Source organism: Tigriopus californicus, chromosome 2, assembly GCF_007210705.1.
Source record: "Tigriopus californicus strain San Diego chromosome 2, Tcal_SD_v2.1, whole genome shotgun sequence".
Classification (NCBI taxonomy): domain Eukaryota; kingdom Metazoa; phylum Arthropoda; class Copepoda; order Harpacticoida; family Harpacticidae; genus Tigriopus; species Tigriopus californicus.
The window spans coordinates 7,978,072-8,001,631 of NC_081441.1; the positions used below are offsets into that span (position 1 = coordinate 7,978,072).

General features: G+C 40.0%; 1 protein-coding gene and 1 long non-coding RNA gene across 2 annotated transcripts in view; one reads left to right on the top strand and one right to left on the bottom strand.

The window, feature by feature from the left end:
• Window positions 1-23,560, bottom strand: part of LOC131891155 (probable G-protein coupled receptor frpr-1) — a gene marked incomplete in the record, with an annotated part of 37,249 nt that overhangs the window by 1,779 nt on the left and 11,910 nt on the right. Inside the window, 3 exon segments of the mRNA XM_059240682.1 lie at window positions 7,464-7,797; window positions 16,345-16,632; window positions 23,164-23,441. Of these exon segments, the coding sequence (XP_059096665.1) occupies window positions 7,464-7,797; window positions 16,345-16,632; window positions 23,164-23,441 (900 nt within the window).
• Window positions 9,846-16,928, top strand: LOC131891175 (uncharacterized). Its single transcript, XR_009374377.1, has 5 exons — window positions 9,846-10,041; window positions 12,992-13,186; window positions 14,409-14,468; window positions 16,265-16,583; window positions 16,637-16,928. It is a non-coding gene; the product is annotated as an uncharacterized LOC131891175 (long non-coding RNA).

Below are 23,560 nucleotides of genomic sequence, written 5' to 3' on the forward strand. Positions count from 1 at the left end.
GGGAATGCATAAGTGTTTTTCTCTTTGTCTAATTTGGTATCCTACTAAATGTTTTTTTTTCTTCTTCTTTTTATTAATTGATCTTGCCAGTAAATGACTCATGTCAGAATGCCAAGCAATATATAGTTGTTTAGAGGTCTTGTAATGAGGAAAAGGATCTCTCTTTGGCTTTTGATCACTACTTCTAAATTGAAGAGCCAACCAGGCCTCACCCAAGGGATATTGGAGGTTCTTTAGGGGATAGGATGGCTAAATTTCCCGAAATTTCCACACTCTAGGGATAATTTTTAAAGCTTATTGTCTTCACCAGTGGGTTAATCGTGTACTGATTTAATTTTCATGATGTATCAGCACTTGGCTTTCGGTTTGATAGTTTGCCAATTGTTTGATCTCGGTCGTTCGGGAGTTACTCTCGAAAGTAGAATGAAAAGCCCTCAAACAGGACAATTGACGCACACTTGTGAAACTTAGTTCGCTTCAATACAAGTGAAGGCATTATTGCAAACGGCCCAAGGCCAAGGTTTAATCTATTATGAAGGACTACTCCTTTGAGTCGTAGGTGTTTGAATAAAAAATGCAGTAGAGCACTTTGAAGAAGCGTACCATAAATATGATGGCACATAAAAACAAAGGCACGTATCGAGCGAGAATACCATGTTGAGTTTGATTAGTAGTGCTGGAGGAAAAGTGCAATCGTGTATTTTGCATATTTTCAGCAGTGAATGTATATTTTTATTTGTAGTTAATTTATTTTAGTTAATTGTATATTTATGGTATGGTGTTTCATTCAGCGATTTCCCTACTCCTTTTGAGTCTCATAGGTTACAGAGTACACTCAATTAACCACAAGAAAGCTTAAAGCTTAGATGTAATGACTCACTTTGATAGTTCTAATAACAAATCATATTGAGTTTATTTATAATTGAAAGAAATTAAAACAAGCAACTTACGAAACTTCGTAGAGCCAATTCCTGTGCAAAGTACCTCTTAACTTTGATAACTTTGCTTTGATAACAATTTAGCCGTTCAATGATATGAAATTGTTCAAATTTTTTGAATGTTTGTCCAACAGATTTAAAAATAATCTTCAATATTGGTTGTTAAAACGGTCTAAAAATCAATTTGAAATATAAAAATGCAGAAGCTCTCTTCTTAAAATGCATATTTTACCATTTTGGTGACTATTGAGAGATTTTGGCAAACTTTTTTTGCATGTTTTTGAAGATTTTTTTGCATAGTTCTCCCATCTCTAATCATTACTATACTCAGGTCTAAATCTTGTTTATCCAGGTTTTTGAACACGTCTTCTAGATACAAAGATTGAGGCTCTCTTTGATGATTTGACATTGTCTTTACATTTTCACGTACGTGCTACATGTAGACAGGCCAAAAATAGAGCTTCCTTCCATTCCTCAACAAGGACTCGAGTTATCTTGGCTTCATGTTAACTAAAACCATGGCGAATTGAAACTGGCCCACCTTTTACCAATGTACTAAGTATCTAAACCCAAGCTGGCTTTGTTCTTGGAGGCCATTTGCAATACCCAATGTGATTTCTGTTTGTTCCTTTCAGGCTGTCAAATCCAGTGAAGCTGAAACACCCAAGGGTATGAGGTGAGAAGCACCACCACTACCTTTGAAGAGAATACAACAGCTAGCTCTTGGAAAGTGGGTGAAGCTCTTGGAAAGTGGGTGAGAAGAAGGCCAAGCCGTCCAATGTAATCGGCGAGGCAGGCCACAAAACGACGCAGTTTAACACAAGGCATCCTTTTCCGGCTCTCGATTGCTTATTTATGCTGTGTTTGATAAAGTGCTTTGTTCTCCTATATATAGTAGCAGGGAAGCCTCTTTAGTTTTGGCCCTGGTTCGTATTCAGCTCAGCTCCGCCACTGTAAAAGTTACTTGAAAAGTACCGAAAATCTAACCCTCAAGAACAATCTCAAGCGACTTCTTGTGTTCCATCCCATGTGGGACGAAAGACTCAGTACAGTACTTTCTTTCGCTCTCAATAAATCCGGGAAAACTTCATCCTCAAGTCGTCGCATAACTTATCCGTCTTGTCGCAAGGGCTCACAGATAGCTACGTAACTGGATAGATGCACAGCATTTGAAGAGGAGGATATTTGGAAAATTAGCCGAAAACTTGTGAGTTCCTTTGACAACTCGTGTTTGATGTTGGTTCACACACGTTCAGTACAAATAGAAAAAACAGCCTTTGCTTGTGGTCAGAGAGGAAGTTGGAGGTTAGAGGTTAGAACAGGTCTGGAAACGGTGCAAACTAGATCCGAGAGGATCGCTTCATAACAATCATTATTCCAAAGTGGAACAGGAGCCTTTTGCAATTTTCACTTCCAAATCGAAACGTTCCTAACGAAAAAAGGGGATTGAGCTGAAAACTTCTCCAAGTTTGCACTTTTGATAGCATAGCAAATTAATTCTCTGACGTGCATGAATTCAATCATGAGAGAGCTCTGCCTCAAGACGAGGAAAAGTCATGCCTTGGCTTTAAATCATGTTTGAACAATGAATACCATGGACAATGAACGATGGACATCAACTGAAAAAATGTAAGTACCCCTCAACATTGATCACTGAAAAGCAATCACAATGTATTCATACAGGAACTTTTCTGGTTTGATCTATGTATGTCCACTGTAGCCGGAAAGTTCTAGCCCAGTGATGAAAATGGTGACGACCTCTGCAATATGTATATAGGTCAACGAGAACATGAACCACTGGAAAATGGACAAGGACGAGCATTGACGTGTCGAAATCGAGTAAACAATTGCGTTTTTTTTTAACATGAGATTGGTCGCAGTTACGCTCTCTCAAAGTATAATTCTTCACAGAATGAATGGGCTAGCCTTCTTGTGGTAATTGAGTACCAGAAGAGAGCTAAATCATTCATTCTGTACCCTTTTAGTATATACTGTACTTTGAAAGGGCATAACTTTTGACCCAGTTGTTCGATTGAGTTGACATTTGAAATTTGTAGTTGCAGAGCCCTGAGTCCAATCTCAATTGAAGGAAAATTCGCTTGCTTCGAAAATATCAATTCTTGACCCTAGCATCCACGTCCATATTCCAGTGGTTCATGCATATACTGTACTTGCCCGTATCTTTGTGGCTATGCTAATCTTGACTTCCTTTTTGGAAGAAAGCGGCGTGACTATGGGATAGTCAAAATGACCTGCTTCGTTCAACGGGACAAGAACTCTGTAGTTGCAATATTCGGTACCTTGTACATTCTGACTCTTGATATTCTTCAATTAACATAAGAATTACGCTCATCTACTCGAAATGTCAACCGATAATATAAATGTAACTTGGTCAATATTCCGCTCGATCGATTGGACCTAGAGAAACAGTCCCGAGAGAGAAACTAGACTTTCGTCTTGCAGTTACAACTCAAACAATGAGGTTGCTTTGACCAATGCCATCTTAGTATGATGAAGGCACATTTGTTTTCAGCCATACGAAAAGTATTGTTCAGAAAATTAGCCACCTTTTCTGCAGGCATAATCAAGCTTGGACTCTCAATATGTTACCCTCCTTTGGATCTGATATCCAAATATTTTTGGGTCTCATTTCAGTCATCTTTTTTTTGGCCTTTTCAGATCTTCAAGGAAGCCTGTCTTTGGATGGAGTACTAATATTCGACAACTTTTGAAGTCTGGCTTTCTTTACTAACAGTTGCTCTTCTTCCCCGCCATCTGTCTATCGATGGATGCCTGTCAACAAACACTCGAATGTGTGTAACCAAGACCCTAAGATGAGCATCGTGGCAACCAATCTCTCTTTGTCCATTTGAGCACACCCAAGTGAGATTACCCACGTACACGGCATGGTCCATTTGGCTAATTGACTTGCAGTGAAAATGTGCTTAGCTGTCGGGGCTACTTTATATACCTGCCTGAAATAAAATGCTTCATTGATTTTATGAACTCTTCCTGTAGAGGCTGACGCAAATGAAAAAGAAGATTTTGATTATTTGAGGAAAAAAAATCGGCTTAGTACAGTAGTCTTGATGTAGTGATTAGAGTATAGAGATCCTTGGATCTTTCTCAAGAAAATTATAGGCGCTTACATGGAGTGCTTGAAACGATCTCAGTTAATCCCAGGACTTGTGGGTAATTTTGGCATTGGCGCAGAAGTTGAACGTAATCAAATCAATACCTATATAAATCATATTCAATGGTAATGAGTCATTACTAATGACAAAGAGAATGAACACATTTAGAAACATTAAAGATTAAGTAACGTTCGTACCTAAGTTTAGTACTTTAGGTTCTCAACGATGGAAGTTTAAATAAATAGTTTAAATCAAACATACCTTCAAAACATCTCTGGAAACTTCTTTGTATCCTTTCAATTTCATGCTACATTCTAGATGCGGCTGAAATATCAACTTTCGTTGTGAATGCATCTTGGAATTTAAATGCCTGGAAAAACCGGCTACAAGTTTGGAAAGCCCTGGTACTTAATGACTTTAAGTTTGCCATTGTTTTCCACTTTTATCCCCAAATCCTTGATAGAGCTTACCGATTAGATTGGGCCAAATCAAAATAGAACCATATCTTAACCAAAGGTTTTGATTTAGCTCAAATATGAGATGTTGCTTCGATGGGAATACTTCAATGCCACTAGACAAGTTATTGAATTTAGACTGAATTAAGCGCTCTAATTGCAACGTTTACAAGAGCCTCAATGTCAAATAGAACGAATTGATGTGGCAGGTTATGCTAACCACATGTATGCACTTTTGATCTGGTCCGTATGGTTACCTACACAGATCCACGTCCTTATCAAAGCATTCATTTTAGAGGAACCCATTACTTATGGAACATTTATGACATACACTAGGAAATGAAAGGTAATGAGGACTTAGGCCAAAGAATGGCCAAGTTCAATGGTAAATGATTGGACTAAATTACTTGTAAGCCCCCTTCAATGGATTATAACAGTAATCGGATTTCCCTTTTGGTATTGCCAATCCAAGTGAAAAGCGGGTTTCGTGCACAAATCAGCCTCCAAAAGAGAGGAGATTGCTCAATCTTGGTACGGGTTCCGTCGTCTGTCGTGTATTCTCTGAAAAGAGTGAATAGAAGACAGACAGCCTTCAAATTCAAATTGTTTGAGAGCAAAAAATTTGATCTTCCTTTCAAACGAAGGCAAACAAGATTTTCTCATTTTTCTTAAAACAACTCTTGTGAATGAAGTAGAAATTCCACTAAATTCTTTCTCTGACAAAGCCTTCAAGTTCCCAAGGTGCTTTTCAACGGTGACATACAGCTGGAAGAACTTGAATGTCTTGGCATCAGACGATTCAGAAGAAGGGTGGCCTTTTCAACCTTGGCGTCTTGATCTGCTGACATTTCGTACGCACTAAGAGGTCACATTTTCCAGGAGAGTTAGGTGGATCAAGGAGAATAAGGCAGGCAACGAGCCTGATTCTAGTCTAGTGGGCTTGAATATAGCTCATCTTGAGATAAGATTAGGGCTCCTGCAATAAGCTGTTTTGAGGATCTGGTTACGTCAAGAGATCAGGTTCATAAAGTTTGATAAAGACAAATAATTCTAGCGAGAGCAACATCTAAATACCTTGTTACAGGCACTTGGAACATCATGAGGCTTCATACATTTTTTTGGAACAAATAAGTGCTTCACGTGAACATGCCTCCTTAGTGTTTTTGCCCACGTTGGCTTGTTAAACTTGCAGAGTAACTCACAGAGTCAGTCACGGTTTGTAGGAGTACAATGCAAGTGGATAAAAAAATTGAACACGTTTTAAGCTTACAAGGTTGACATTGATTGGTTTATGCCACAAAATGGATCAATGGCACAGGCCTTCCTCATCCAGAGCTCATCAGTTGTCAAACCCAAGCAACACGGAACAGAGGACCTGATCCAAAATAGGATGGGCACCCATCTGAATGACAAATTCCAAGCAAGTGTCTTAATAATATCATAACAGGTTTTCTTTTACGTGAACGTCCTACCCCATTGTGATGATGGATTGTGATCGGTAAGGAGGCGACAACTATGACTAGCAAGGCGTGTAAAATGATTTATAGTGCAGCAATGAATTTGAGTTTGTTCTGGCAAAAACAGGCCCAAGGTGTGCCCCTTGCTCAAGGAGACGTAAAAAGTTTCCAATAACGGTTCAAGATCCACTTCAGTGCAAAATGCTGTTAAATGCACTCCGAGACTGCTCGAGTGCTCAAAAGTCTAGAACATTGCATTCAATTGAGCAAAAAGGGAGAAAGAATGGTCTCGAACATACACTGGATCCCTCGTGGGCCCTCACAGGGTGAGCCGAAACGTTGAGCTCTTTTTTTGCTAAAAAGATTTTGCTATCCACAACAATGCAAGTTCAACAGAGTCAGCCAAAGGGTCTGTGTACGTACTGGTCAACAAAACTGGCTTTACACCTCATTTGCTTATCACACATTCTGAACCTTTGGCCTTTTCCCTTTGCCAGTATCCGTCTGGGCATGACCACGATCAAGTAAAAGATTCAGCTCAATAAACTCTACCGGTAAATGAGCTTGGCCACCACTGCAAAATTGCTGCATCTTTGGGAGAGTGGTACGTGGAGTTGGCTCAAATCAGTGCCTCCACTCTCACAGGGCGTCGAAAATAACTTTACCGGCTTGAAAAAGAGAACAGAAGTGAACACACGGGTCGCTTATTCCGATCAATCTTCTGGGTCAAGGATCGTGTCCGAATGTGTAATGTCACCCTCCCACAATGGTCTAGAAAACTGCCGGTCAACATCAGTGTAATGCCCATGGTTCTTGAATGTGCATGCGGTTTGCTTAGTCATTGTGATGATGATGTTGATGATAAGAAAGCCAAGAAGAAATGTCCATCTGTCATACACGCACATAGTTTGAAACATACATTTCGACCTACTTCTGGATTTAGTGTTTATCTTCACCCTGTAGCTTTTGCCTCTGCGTTCCAGTTTGGGGGAAAGACAGACACTTTATGCTTGAGAAATTCCTAAGAAAAAGCTGATATTTTAGGCCTGAGAGGCTAGAGTAGAGTTTTAAATAATGGAGGCCAAGCACGGTTCCTACTTTCCTGAAAAATGCAATTCAACCTTTGGAGTGACTTGGTGGCGGGTCCAATTTTGCAGTGCTTGAGATTTGTTGGGCCTTCACGAGCTTCAGGACACAAGGGGAGAGGGTGACGAAATTTGATACTTTCCTTCTTTTATAGCTGCAATACAAATGTCGTGAAGCTGCCTCTCCATTTAATTCGTATGATTACGATTAAAGGACGAAATTGTCAGTCTAGGAACTCCTGGGTTAAGATGACAAGAACTCGGATTTGAAGAGATCGTTTCTCCTTTCTGGCATTGCTTGTCCCCCTCTAAATACCCGATCAGTCACAATAGCAAGTGTGACTGTTCACACAAAAAAAGTCTCCACAGACCTGCATGCAAGGCGCATTCTTACCTCGTGAAGATTCAGTGCGATCCTTGGAACGTTGGAAATGAGGAAGATGATGACGATGGAGAAGAGGACCAGGGCCTGTCGATTGTCCTCGTTCAGCTGTTGTTGGTGGGCTGCAGTTGCATTCGGGCCCATAACCTTGCGACGTCGACGAAGTGCGTCATAAATCCGCGTGTTGAAGATACACAAAGATAGAAATGGAATCAAACCCGTGATGATAAGCTTGGCCAAATTGTTGTACCAGAAGATGTAGGCATCGTTCATGCGGAGATCCGTCGGCAGAACAGTGACTTGGGTGTCGTTGTAAAATTCCGTCTCGAATGTCTCCGGGTCGACTCTGAAAAATCCAGAATGAAAAGAGTCTTCAAACTCAAGAAAATCCGATCCATGCCGACGTTAGTCACTCCACTATTCTGCGATACCCGACGTGTTATTTGTTCGTTGCCATATTCAAAGAATGGCTAGCACCACATTAGGCACGAAGTTCTAAAACTATGGAGAGCAGGCACTATTCCCGACAATATAGGCCCACTCTTGGTTGAAGTAGCTCTGAGTCCCTTTTCAAAAATATTGGAAATAGTAAACTTAGATCGGTGCAATGAAGTTTGACTCATTTTAATAACATTTGCTTCCAACGACGTTCGATTCAAAGTTATATTGTCAAAACCTAATATAACTTGTAAATTGTATGTACTCTTTGCCATATAACTTTGACCAGCTCTCCTTAAATCCTTTGGCCACGTTTTGGGCCCAAATTTGACCCAGTTTAGTTTTTTTGGCAAGATCTTTTGTTTATATTAGGTGCTAATGTGAATAATTCAGGAACTGCGATCGAAATTTGCGATGCCCCCAGAGGTCCATATCTCTAGAGGTGCGTGCATTAGGAGAATCAAATTTCGAGAGTCATCTAAACCCCTGACAAAGACTGAATGCCAGTTTTTCTATGCCAAATGGAATGTGTTAGCATTTCCCAGCATGTTTGGCAACATTGTTAATTTGAAAAAACGAGACCTACTCCTCTTTTGCCGTTTCCTCGGCCAAGTAAAATGTGTACAGATCTTCCATTTAAGTAGTGAGTGATAAAGGCGAAAGAATACCTTGTAAACGTAATGAGTTCAAATATTTTGGTATTCATCCCAGAGTAAAACTTTTTATCTTGGTAGGTGTTCGAGGCCAGAAAATTGAATTAATAGGTGCAACTTGGAAGTCAGAGTTATCAAATATCAGGTCCCAAAATCAGTATGAAACGACATATTTTTAGGAACCTTAGGAAATCATTTGGTATTCGAATCAAATCCCTGTCAAATTTAATCTTCAACTTTTAATCATGTCTTCACTTACCCAAAAAAGTGACTGCTTTCTCACTGCCTTTTTACAACTAGACAGCCCTCTATTTACAACTGAGTGCCCTGCCCCACTCCAAGTTACATATCACAATCGCTCGCAAACTCCGAAAACATTTTTACAATCTGACCATCGCCCTTCATTTACAACTCACATCATAACTCCAGACAAGTCAGCTCGTTTCCTCGGTTCTTGGTATCATCATGCTGTTAGAGGCTCAAGTTACAAACTATAGCCACATTTCCCAAGAGTTGTAGTTCCACAGACTTGACATGAAACTCCCAAAAGAACTATCAAATGTACCAAAGAATCTGCCAAGGCCCTTTCTGCGATGAATGGCACGTTCGCAGTGAGCTCTGTATGAAGGTAATACCTTTGTTAGAACCTCCAATTTTCAAACAATGGGAGCCGAGTTTTTGGCAGAACAAGTCTGTTGTTTTTCCTGACACTTCCTCATTGTGAGTTGTGAGTCTCGTGCCCAAAAGTGGACAGAAAATGAGTCATTCTCAACTCGTGAAAACCCATTCATTTCCTTCATAGCTCAGCGTGACTGGTAAGAGCCTGTTTGGACTAGATGTTGTTGCCTATCTTTTCTACAGAACTTTCCGGTTAAAAAGGATAGCTTTGCCACTTCTCTTTATCCCCAGTCTTGACGGCCTTGCTCTATCCGTCCATCTTCATTAATTTACGTTCACAACTAAACCATGGTTACCCACTGAACTACAGCTATGTAAGGTGGTTGCCAAGCTCCGGAAAATTAGCTTACACGTCCCTTTTATGAAGGCATGTTATGCCACCAAGAATAAAGGACGCATTTGGTAGACGACTTATCCATGACAGATAGACACACAGATATACAATATCTGAAATTCAAGCTCTCTAGCCAACAAAGAGAAATATGAATGAGACACTGCTTCTATGAATTGATGAAGAGCAGGCCAAGGTTTGACAAGGCGTTGAATGAATGGCGGAGCACTAACAGGATATCTCACATCTTGAGAGAGGATTTGAAAAAAAATCCTCTCAAGTTTCGGTGATCAAAGTCCAATTTCCACATTTTGAGAGGGTTCAATTTCAGTTCTCACTTCGATCGATACCTAAGTTATACTATTTACGTAAGGTACTGTCTGCTATTCACGTCAAAACAAAAGGAGCTCCAGAATGTGTTTCAAGAAGCATATCAATTATCCTCTTTGGTGGGCCGAGGCGTAAAACCAGTCAGGATAATATTGGGAAGGTAACAAACCTAACAATAGACATTATTGGGCTGTTCCCAAAAGACTTTTGAATATTAAGACCCTTGCTTTTACTTTATGCAATCATTCTTGTCCAACCTCTTCCTTAGTGGGAGTGTCCGTGAGTTTATGGGTTTTTTATGGGTTATAAGCATCAGGAGGAGAGCTTTAAAATGCAAGACCTTTTTTTGTTTAACGTGGGAAACGTCCTTTCATTTGAAACCAGCTCCATGGGCGCTCTCTTTTAGAACGACCTTCAGTGAGATAGAGCGCTCTATGATTTTCAAGCATGCTCTGACAAAAGCTTGAGGTTCAAAGACTAGTGACGGAGGATTCCCAAAATACCATCCAAATAAGCCTTTCCAAACTTAAATTGATTTAATAAATAAAAAGACTTCAGAAACACTTTCATGTTTCATACCGTGCACCATTCATCTCTCACAATTTAAAAAAAAATACCATTGTATACGCTGACTGAGAATTCCACTAGATGAGGTTTTGGAATTCCTTTTGTATTTCGTTGAAAAAGGGTACGTACATAAATTGAGAACAGTTCTCGGTTCCATTTAATTTCAAAGGTGCTTGTGAGCACTTTGGAAACCATGAAACCCGAGTATGGGTGCATTACACAAAGTACATTAGTTGGAAGAGACTTATCGGCTTTCGACTTTCATCAATTTGAAGCCAAGAGCGCTTTACCGCTTGAAATGAACACATTACCAATTGTTCTGTTCTCTGAATTCAAATAGTCCGATATGAGTTCTATTTGGCTCTAAAATGGTCTGATAATTAAACGATCCTTGAATCCAGTCGAAGTGGTGTTTTCATTTTACTGTTGTTGAGAGAATTGGGAGATTGAAAGATCTAAAGCCCAGAAATGGTGGTGGCTTTGGTGCACGTGGTTAGGGCGAGACTTGTGAAACCGCAATGGGAAATTGTTTAGCTTTACTTTCAATTAGCATTTGGTGGCTTGGCTCCCACTACGGTTTCCAATGGTCCTTGCTTCTCTTTACTTTCTTCTCCATAAACCACCTTCAAAACGTACCACATAGCACGTGCCTTCAAAGGAGCTTTTTATGAGAGCTCTTTCAACCTCCAAATCGATTGCTTCACCACGTTTGAAATCACATTAATAGATAGGAGTGTGCGTGAACAAACTGTTTGGTATTGAGTATGGAAAAGTACTGGGGAGGTCTATGTACCAATTAGCCGCTACCAAAAGACTCCTTGAAGAAATGTTTGGTCATGGCATTGGATAGTTGCTTAAGGGTGTTCTTTTCAGGGCCCCGGAAGGAAATTAGACTCACTCGAAAGAAGAGCCAACTACATACATTTGCACTATGCATTTATTAAGGGTGTCTTGAGTACATTAGGCAAATCAAACAGAATTTCCCGATTCTCCGCCTTTCTTAAGCAAACGAGGGATGTAGGTCGACCAATTTAGGTCGGAAGAGCCTATTCTTTATCCTCACTTGTTGCTAGTTACTACACATACGGAAATAAATTTCGTTGTATAAACGTGTAAATACCCCTCTAACGATGTTGGAAGAACATGGGTTGTCCTAGATTTACCACTTTGGAGCTCATCTTTATCAACCGAGGGATACTCTAGGGATTTTAACCGATCTTAGCTAGTGTACGTTTGCGGATAAATGTACGTAGTTGCAAACCATGCATGCAATCATTGTAGGATGCTTTTGTACTTGATACAAGTATGTATTTGTCGTACAACATAAAAATACTTGAGGTCTTCCTATTTGCATCGGAATATAGAACAGGGTACCATTGTCCTCCCGGAACGGATTTGCTAACATTAAAAATGCTCGACATTGAGGCGAACTTTGCTTTAAATTACGTCAATGGAAATAAACAGGGTGGCCTTGAATCAAAGACACATTTTTGAATGACATGTAATATTCTGAATGCCATTCTTTGTCGGAAATTGTATTTGAATAAAAAGTTTCTATCAATGCTCAATAAAAGCGTTTGTTCTCATGGAAGTCCATTCACTTTACAATAAAGGCCTTACTCTAAGGGCAATGTTCATGGAATACCTTTTGGTACAAAAAGAAAGTTTTCAACATCAAATTTTCTTGCTGATTCGATTTTAGTCCACCTCCATTTACAGGGCCATGAAATATGGGTTTAAAAATTAGCATCAACCACATTAATCTGAAGGAATAAGCTATGTTTGAAAATGAAAAACTCCGATTTGTATCACTGCATTTCACTTTTCTGCAAGTAAAACTAACGCCTGCTAATTGCAATCACGTATTTCAAATTCAGCTCAATCAAATGACTAAATCAAAAATTGAGCCTCCTTAAAGCGCAATAAATAGAAGGGCATTGGTGGATTGATTTAGCTCTCCTTTCGCAATCTAATGAATTACCACAAGAGGACCAACTTATTCATTTTGTGTTCCGAGAGGGTATCACTTTTGATCCAATCGTTCGATCAAGTTGAAAATTACAATTAGACAATGGCCATTTTCATTTGAAAAAATAACATAATATAGAATCACTCAATGCCAAAATGTTAATCCTCGGCCCTGGTGCTCCCATCCCTATTCCCGTGGTTTGTGAATTTAGGGAATGTTAATAAAAGACCACCAGGTAGACTAGAAATTTTTTGTACGGCATTCATTGAGATCCTCCGTCTCAGTCTTTGACAGAATTTCATCTGCAATAAGCCCAGAATAGGTATAATCAAGTTTAGTAACCGTACGACACCCAAAGGAAATGTCAAACAGGCTCTTGACATCAAACAAAATCCCACCCTTATCTTTAACGCACATGAACGTTATCATTTTACGCTCTGAAGGTTGTCATGGAACTGTACAGGAGGGATGCCTGACATGAGCTGAATTTCCAAATTTGACCTTTGTTCAAGACTGTGTATCCAAGCCATATCTGGAGCGTGCGAGCCAAGTAAACCTTTTCATTCTTCATTAGGGATTCTACGGATGGACCCCAGAAGCAACTTCTTCCGCTCCACGGTTTGTACTGTATGTATCCTATGGCACTTCCTGGTTCCATCATGTCTCTTCATAGCGTGGATGAGTAATCCTACTGGGTCTACCATCAATCTCGATGCGAGGCCCAGAGTCGCTTTCTGGAGAGATAACCTTGAGCACGTGGATCACATGGGTGGGTTGCATGTCCAAACGGTTTCCGTTTGAGAGGTCATCACTTACGGGTTCTCCCTCAAGACACACAAATAGCAATTTCTGCAATTTACTCAGGAGAAAGAGGAAGTAGAATGAAGCCTGCATACGTCGATTCTCCATTCTTAATCATGGAATAACAAGATTTTGAACAAACCATCTCAAATTTGCTTTGGAACCAGATTAAACCAAGATGTGGAACATCGGCTCTCATTCGCTCAATTTTCCAAGAAGACTGAATTTTCAAGCAAGTCGATGGGAAAGACTTGGAGTTCGGAGCTCCAAGTTCTGGCCTTCCCATTCATCTTGAACTTTGAAGGATCTGGCAATCAGGCGTGGGACTTCTGAAGGACGTATCTGATCTTGGCTCCTTTCTGACAACCCTCCTTTTGTGAAACTTGTCATTTATGAGCGTCTCATATTGGTTCTGTATGGGATTGTTGTCACTCGTCGTGTCTAACTGAGACGGATTTACACCTTAAAGCTTTTTAGCATGTCAAGAGCACGAAATTTATAGCTTCTTAGCGGTAGCGTACGTTGTGAATATAAAGTTCCTGCCCCTTGTTAGTATTAAGAGAATATGGGATGACTATGGCGATACCTTTTGATTTGATTACCTTAGATGCTTTTTCCAAATTCCACGAGAAAAATCCATGCCATTGTAACATGTTCAGACCTTACATTTTTTTCAAATAAATACACTTTTTTATTTTGATCAAATAATTCCCTCTGTAAAATGAATGAGCCATCAAAGCACTCCCTCCAATGTGATTATCTCTAATTTGATCTGGGCTAATATGATTTATCATGGATATCCATGGATTTACCCTTGCAGCTAGTGGTAAAGCGAGTCCAGGAAAAGTTGGGCTCGAGCGAGTCTTTTGCTTTTTTAACTTTTTGTCGGACTTGCCGAGCACGGACTCGAATCTTTTAATGCACTCAAAGCAAACAAAAAGACTCATCTTGTTTTTGCTAAGTTGAACAAGACTAATGCAATCATTATTGAAGATCTGCCTTGTTACAGAGTCAATTCATGACGGAATAAAATCCGTTTCCTGACGAAGTTTGAAAAAAAAAATGTTTTTTTGACGAGTCCGGACTTGAGTTCTTTATAAAAGACTCGAGTACTCATCCCAGTACTTCTAGCACCCATTGACATTGGTTTTTCATCTACTGTACATTCAACAAGTTTTTTTTTCTTTTAGTGATGATAAGGGGTGCAATTTCCAAAAACAGATGTATAACAAAAAGCTCACAGAAAACAGGTAAGTAGATCAAAGCCAATATGTTTCATCATTTCCTATATCAAAATATGGGTTTTTGTTTAGACTCGCCCGATGTGGCAAGAACTTTACATTCACAGTGTACAAATAAGTTTTGAGATCCCCTGAGGGAAGTTTTGAAAGAAACACCAAAACTGATTTGTAACCACAGATGTACACAAATTGACACACAAAAAATGCCAGAAATGCGATGATAATAATCCCATTGTTTTGAGGTATTCGGACACTTTTTCGGAACACAACGTCACAATTCATTTTCTTGTGGACTTTTTAACTGCCCCTGGAAATGCCATTCCTAATTTTGAAAGTTGTTGCTTATCGTTAAATTGATATGATATCTGTCTGATCCACCAAATCCATTTGCATCTGGCAACCCCCTAAAAATAATGTCGTGTTAGTATTTGGTGATGAACTTGTCCAAGTCTGAATTTAAATCTGCAAAAAGATCAACGGGAACATATTCCCTTTGAATGATATAGGGAAGCAGATAAAGAAAAAGAGAAGAACATTGAAGTTTCAACCAACTGAAATTTTTGAGGACTTGAAGGTGGGCTTAAAACGCACGTAAAGCCTTTATCGTCGCTTGTTTGAATGACCCAAAAATATGGATTGAGACAATGCTCATGAATGCTTTGGAGAAGATATCAGATTCCTTTGGTAACTGCTTTGAAAATTTAGTGTTGTCTAGCACGTGCAATAAGTAGTAAATTTCATAATTCATTTCTTGAGCTCTTTTCACACTTGACACGAAAAATTAATGCTTAAGGATTTGAAGGAATAACTTTGACTTAGTTCGGTTAGACGTACTTTGGTAACTGATTACTTCCATTAAAAAACTTTTACCTTGAATCGGAGCACCATATAATACATTGTGGCAGTTCTACGTTCTTTAAATGTACTTCCACGGGAACATGGCAAAGAAGTGAGGGCAGCTATCGGCAAAATTTCAGATCTGTTTGATTATTAATGAGGTGAAAGAATGAAGGCTTAACATTTTCAGACTTAGGGAAGGCTGTCCTATATTCATTTTCAATCAAGCTGATAAATTTCATACCTGATAAAACAAGAATGCTCAAGCCAGTCAATAGGTGGTACTTGAAGGTCATACAAAGACAAGTCATTTTTTCTTAGCTCAAGTTCCAAACTGCCATGTTAATAAACCATCATCAACTTTTCCCTCATATTCATACGATCCAACGGGTTCAAGTATTTGGAACAGAGGCAAGAAAGTCTGGTCAAGTGTTTGGCTTTTAAGCATACATTCCCGAAGTAGAGCCTGGTTACTCAAGCACATCGGTCGGGTTGTTTTGGGACTCAAATTATGCAAGAAGGGTCTTTATTCGGTTCGACCACCAACCCAAGCCAATCTCGCTTTCAATGGTTTCTTCAGTGTTGTGTTAGTTTAAAATGCGGGGCACACTCAAAAACCCGTTTAGTGAGCCCACCGGGTTGGTTCCCTCTTCAAGTGCATGCATGAGAGTATCGGAAAATGTGAAGGCATGGCCAAACCAGCGAACAGCTCAGCTCAATTGGTAATGGCCGAAACGTGGACCATTTCCCATCAAGCTTTCATGCAGTTGGCGGACTGGTTGAACGTCGTCGGGTTAAAAGCACCCTGTTCAATGTACAAGTACAATTCATAAATCAGGCCTAAGGTGTTCATACGATACGCTTCTCAAGTAAATTGTCCTGGCTTATGATTCAATGGACGACACAGCAGAGAAGAGCCTGCCTTTTTTTGACTCATTTTTCTCCTTTCCTCCCTCCCATCATCCCAGGCCTATTGTCTTTGTAATCCCTCCACATCCCTTCGGACTTGGTGAAAAAGGCGCAATCCTGTTTGATTGATGATTCTCACCGCTTCGTAATGATGATATTCTCCACCACTTTGATCTCGGCAAATTTGGGCAGGTTGAACACCGTGGAAAAGACGACGACGGGAATGATGTACATCCAGACTCGCTTCCAAGGATTGGTGCCTTGGATGGCGTTGTGGTACTCGATGGGCTTGGTGATGGCCAAATACCGCTCCAAGGCCAGCACCACGGTCATAAAAATCGACGAGAGGATGGAGATGCTCTGGAGTTGATAGCCGAAGTAAGCGAATGCGTACACGTGCCAATCACCCAATGGACCAATGTTTTTCCTAGAGCGAACAAATAGCGATTGAGGAACATCCACAAACACACACGCAACTAACGTATGCTAACTCGGCCATTGGAGGTGTAAACCATCTATGGGATGTTTCAAAAGTTTCCGAAGCTCTTTGACATAAATTGGATTTGTAAGCATAACCATTAACGTAATTGTTGAATGTTTTGCATTTCTGTCGTTAAATCCCTCTTGACATGGAGTACATCTGATTTGATTCCATACACTGATGAACCTGAGACCATACCAATTCAAGGTGCTTTTCAAGAGTATTTGTAGCCAAATTTGTGACCAAATGAAATCTTTGGATCGTCTGGTTCATGAATGCCAACTGAATTTAAAGCGGTGAAAAAATCTAGTGCTTGCCAATGGGACACAAATTCGACTTCATTTGAAACTGTTTTGGGACTCCAAGGAATGATGAGCAGGAGCCATCATCTGCTGAGCAATGCCCTAACATATAGTTTTTGACCAATCTACTATAAGAGAGCTGATTCAAAAAGTTGTCAATTTCAAAGCAAATTATGCTAATAAGTAGACTCCCCCCCAAAAAACCTGTTGATCGTATGTCGAGCAGAAATTCGAGCGGGCTGAACTTTCTTTCTTTTCTTTCCAATGCCTTGGTTCAGCTCTTTCGCACATCCTAACCGTCAAACTTCTGCAATTTCTGCTCGACGGGAACACGAACTGATTTTGTCTAAGTCTACTAATAAGTACTAACGACGACCTTTAGTTAGTGTGTTAACAAAAACATTTTGATTTTTTACATCATTTCACACCGAAACCAGTTAGATCACCCAAAAACTGTAGGTGGTCCATGGCTTCCACCACACCCTATGTTATAAATCGTCAGAGTTTTGCAATTTCTAAGATCTTTGCAAGAAAATGAAAATCCAGATCTGAAGTCTTCTTTGCTCTTGGGTACGGAACTAATGAACAGTTCACTTTGTTTACGCAACGCCAAAAACCGATGAAAAGGAATGCAAGTGTGCGTCACTCTTATCCTATCTGATCCCAACAGGGAACTCAAGGTCTGGCCTTTGTGCTTCACTCTTCAAACACAAGTCTCTTGGCTTGATTGACGCTCCCAAAGAATGCCTAGATCCCGCGCAACAATTTGTTCATGGGCCCATAACAGATTTATGGGTCCCTTCGGGCTGGAAACTCGTGCATTACGGCAAACCTCTCGACTGACTGTTCACCATAAAGGTCACATTCCTCACCTTATGTTGGCTCAAGTTACTTCTTTAAAAACTCTTACGTCATACGTAATCCAGATTGCAAATCCTCTCGAATTTAAAGTTTGCTCGAAGATTTTAAATCAATTCGATTTGTAAATGAGACATTCGATTCCAGGTCAGAGCCCAGGGGAAACGTTTTCTCCTGTTATGTGATGCGGGTGGAACGAATAACGTGTCTATTTACTCATAGGATCTTGTAGTATGTAACCTTCACAACCCTGTTGTACCAGCATGTTTGCGTCCGTCTTGTCCACGTGGAAATCTTACATCTACTCGATATCCTTTCAAGGATGTCCTTTGTGTGTTCAAATGTAGCTCTATTTTCTGAACAGGATTGAGTCTGGTCTTTGTGTGTGTGCAATAATGTGTACTCTACCCAAAAGTGGATGAAGGTCACATCTGCTCTCGTAAATCTCCAAGCCCTTTTACAGCTAGTCACCCTGCCCGGAAGTGCAGTTAAACACTATTTAGTTTATCATTTTGAATGGCTAAGTGCTTGATCAGAATTAAAAGTGAAAGGGTTATTTTGAAGCCGACTTCAAAAAAAAGTTTTTGGAGGGCTTGTCCACTTGGAGGAGTTCGAAGATGAATATTGCAGTAACAATCAACAGATATATACCTTCATCATTGCCTCAGATTTGTTCAAGATCCAGATAAGCCATACACATGTGTTTTATGAATGCTATCACAAGATCTGAACCGACAAGAGGATCTTCGGAAAGCCTTAAGTATTGTTCTTCTTGTTGTATATTTTCTGTCTTTGATATGCAATTGATTTGCTTTCTTTATATACTGTTCTTAGAAAGCTGCTTTTTTCGAGCCCTATCTGGCTTCGCAAAACGATGAAAGATGCTTCAAATAGAGCTCTGATGCAAAGTTGCAAATTCATTCAAAATCCATCCTTGGCCAAAGATTCAAATCCCTCGCACGTTCTACAGTGGTTATAACAGGGAAAACGAAATAAACTGGATGGTTCTTTATCCAGACAGACTGAAGATTCACATCTCGTCGATAAGCACATAAATGAAAATAGTTCTCGTACATGTACAATTGACCAAAGGCGAATCGAGATGAGAGTGCAGGATAGAAAGAAATGAATACTCTCTTTGCCGTGACTAATCAGTAGCTTGAAGGCAGGAAAAAGGATGGAAAATACCAGCAAGCTTGGGACAATGACATGGTCCATTAACGACTAGTGGCACATATCTGGACGAGCCCATTGTCCACCTGAGTAGAGTGTGTGTGTGTGTGGATGTGTCTTAACTAGAGAAGCTAGCTCTCTTTGCTTTACACGTGGAACAGAAGGAAAACATTGGGCTTGAAGAAGGAAAGACCATTTGGGGTAAGTTTGGTTTGGATGCCTCTCTCGCTCTTTCTACTATGAAGGAATTGTCCGTCGTATGTTAGGTATAAACAAGTAAAAAGTGTTCCCATGTTCCAAGCAAAAAATAAGCCTTGATTACCTGCCTCTGTAAGTTGAGGCCATTTGAGGGCTCTAAAGACATGCAGTCTTTACTTAGAGGCCGGATTTTTTGCATCTTGCGAAATGGGCTTTATTCATAAACACAAGTCATGCTAAAGGTGAACAAGGAGGTATGGGACAGGAATGGTCTTTATTAGTTTTCGTGCGAACACATTCCACTACGTTGTTTTAGGCAGCCTCGCAGACTTGAATCTTGATCCAGCTCAGGAACTTTCTTTTCAGCAAACTTTTTCGAAGCATCGTGCGTTGAAGGAAAAAGTAGCAAGGAGATAACGATGTTTTCACTTAAAGTCGAACAGTTATTAAACCGAAGAATTGGGCCTACCCGTTTCTACTACGTCATTCTTGTGCAAATTTTAAGCTTACCCTAATTTTTTGGAACAGGAAAATCGGATTTGAAGTCATGCTAATGAATGTCACGAATTACTGGCACAGTTTCAAAACGAAAGTCATTCTTTCCGAGATTTTGATCGAAGGATGTGCCTTAGAGTTTAGAGAAGAGCTATATCATTGATTTGCTTAATTTACCTGGGTGTGAACGATACATGCACTATTATTTTCCAGAGTCAGACGATTGCTTTCTTGGCTCGAACCACCATTTGATAGGGGGTTCAAGTAAAGGAAACTGTGTTTCAAATGAGAACAATCAAAAACAAAACCACGATGAGGTCAAATAATATTCGCAATTGGTGGTTTTATTTTCACGTTTGGCCCCTCCCTATTCAAACATAGCTTCCCGATGACATCATTCCACGTTAGTCATGTAATTCATCGATTCGATTTTCATATTTCAGCCATCCTCAGGCCCACTAAATGACACGGAATACGGAGAACTTGGACGCTATTTGAAGTGGTACTTCCCCATTACAGCTCGTATTCCAGCATTTTTTTTAAATTAAATAATTAGATACCACTAAGATTCTTGGACTTGGATTACACGATCGAAGCAATCCTGACATCTAAGGGCTTCTAAGTTTCTAAATTGAAACCCCAAATATGTCTAATAAAATATTCTTAAACCTACACAAAACAACCCCATCAGCAAATAGACTGACAAAATCGTCTGGGCCAAGCACGAACCAGTAATTTGAAGGGTACAAGAGCAAATAGTTTTAGGATTTAAAATGGAGTTCAAAGTTACTTTCTGTCTAAAGGCCTGTTTTTAAACGCTCATAACTCGGAGTTAAGGCTTGGGCGGTACTCAGAATGAGCATCCCCTTACTCACCAATCAGGTCAGGTTATTTTCATACTGAAAAACGTGTAAGCGCCGAACTCCGAGAAACTTGCCTTATAGTGCAAACATTTAATGAAAACGGATAGAACAAATGTCCGTTCAGATGTTTACTGTACGTACTTCCAGATTTTGTTTCCATTACATTTTGGAACTTCCATAACGTATTAAAAACCCAAGTCGGACAGAAATTCCAGACTTATGACAGAGAAGACTTGATTTACCAATACAATGAACGAAATAAATTTATGGATTACCATAAAATCAAAATCAACGACAAAAATCAACCAAACCTGTAAAAATTGTGGATCAAACATAACACGACGTCCCCAGAAACTCACGATAAAAGTTTGCCTCTAGCCCAAATGCTGTAACGAATCCTGTTGCTTAGCGTAATTTGTTGCTTGCACAATTTTCCTTGTTAATCTTAGTCAGAAAGTGCAGGCATTATTGCCCTTAATCACTTTACATTCGTTGTCAGAGGTCAGCGAGTTGTAAGATCTGGCTTGACAAAAAAGAGAATCCAATTATGCAGGCATCCTAAAGGCTGCTATGTTTTCTTTACTCTGGATTTCATGCACTTCGTCTTTTTCCGGATGCAGATAATGTTTTGATGGTATGGCTTCAAGGTCTGGTTAGACGTTGTCTCGTCGAGCTAAACTCGTGGGGCTATTATTATGGATCTTATTCAAGATCAAGAAGAATGACTGCGATTGACCATGAGGCAAACGAGGGATTTATCAATCACTCTCATTACGTGGGTCCAATTACCAAACAGGCTAGTACAAGCCATCATGACCTTCAACTCCTACGCAGCCTTTCGTGCAAGTCAATGATCACAAAAGGGCCAATTAAGATGTGAAGTAAAGGGAATATCAAATTACGTATTAGATCAAGTACCTACATCTTCGCTATTTATAATGATTAAGTTCTTTGATCCCATTTCCATAAGTTCACCACTAGATGGAGACAAAAAAAGGGTTCAAACTTAAGTACGTGAAATTTCGCAACAAAGCAAGCAAGCCCAGGAGAGTGCATTGTGAGTCAGTCAGACAGGCCAGTTTTAAAGCCATCTTGGCTTTCCTTTCAATGATTCCACTTTGACACCCCAATCCAAAGATTCAAGAGTTCCACACTGACATTCAGATTTTGACTGCCTAAGATTTCAAAATGACTACCTCCATCAAGGCACCTGGACAGGTCAAATGTCATTGCTTTAGAGATTTATATAATTTGTAACAATGCTTTAAATGTTTGATTGATTAGTTGACTTTCTAGCACCAAACTAGCAACATTTGCATGGCTACCATCTTATATTTTTTTTCACTTTTAGTATTTTTCATTATCTAATATGCTGAAAAAGCCAGGTTAGAAAAGCTGGAAAATTCTCACGAGCAAAACAACTTTGGTGGTGCATGGAGTTGTTCTTTTATTGGAACTTTTGCCATTCCATGAAATTACTACACTATAACCATAAAGTGAGTCCCTTGAGGGACATACTTTATAACAGGAACAAGCAAAATGTTTCAAGTGTCGCTATGAGCAATTGAAGTACTGTCATAAAAGCGTTTAATTTCTTTGAATCAAAACAACTAAACCTTAAGGTTCATTTTAGAAGTGGATTGAGCCCAATCAGGCATCCCCAAATAGTGCCACGTTCAAATCCCATGATTGGTAGTGCTAGAGTAAGCCTAGACTCGAGTCCAAGTGCAGTCGAGCCTTTTACTGAAATTTGGATAAATCTAATCAGTCTCGAAAAGAGTGAAAAAGTATTCAGCGTCGAAATCGAAAAATAAAAACGAATATGGATTTTTTAGCTCGATATTTACTGCAACACTTGCCCATGTCAATGAATAGAGTGTGTTGCATACAAATATATATCAAGTGACAAAAACGAAGAAATGTATATTTCTGATTGGAATAGAAGGACATTTTAAAGGAGGTGGTGTAGCCGAGCGGTCTAAGAGGCAGTTTGAACAAGACAAGAATCCTCTCCCTAGGTGTCGTGGGTTCAAACCCCGGCGCCGGAAGTAACCCTCCCTTAGGGAGGAGACGTTCTGTAGAGGTTAGCGCAGTTTCCTAAACATGAGAGAGGTACCCGGTTCGATTCTCCTCCTCGACCTTTCTCAAGGAAACTTTTAGACGCTAACCACGCCCATAGACGGAGAACCAATCTGATACGGACTACGACACTGCCTATCGGAACTTTATACGGATGATGTGATGGCTAGCTTCGCTTGCCGGGCAAGGTTACCCCTCCGACCCTAGCACCCCAACTGCATTTAATTACTGTCCTCGACAAACCCTCATCAAATAGTGCCAAACGTTAACGAATATGAGCTAACATAAAGCCTTTGATTATCTTGAGTAAGTAGCATTATTCTGGCATTGTCGAGTTACAATCAGCATTTTTCTAATTAAGCTTGATATCTTACGAGTTGGCAGTCTCAGCCACAAAAACTGGCATCCCTGGCCTTCATTCACCGATAGAATTGTAACAGGCAATTAAAATGCCCGACACAAATACGACTTGCAAAAGAAGTGTGCAAGAGATAACGCGGTCAACTAACCTGATGCCCTCCAAGACGGCACAAAAAATGAATATGTTGTCGAAAATGGCTAAAAACACCAATATCCGGTTGAAGATGGAGTTGAGCTTGCGTGAGATCAGGATAGGCACAGCCATGCAATTTCCAATGATCCCCGTGCAACCGATAATGATCTGACCAATGCCGTCTGACCAGTACACAAGGTCATCGTAGAGGTCGATCTCTTCCTGTGTCGCTCCATGACAAGGGTAGGCAACAGTTGATGTTTCCATCGTTGTGTCCGTCAAGTTCATCATGCCCTAGAAGATCAACACAATAATCATTATTTCCCGATTACCAGAATGTTCCATGTCTGTCTGCCTCATTTGCTGTTGGGATCTAATTACAAAGACTGACTGCATTGCATTGTTGCCATCTG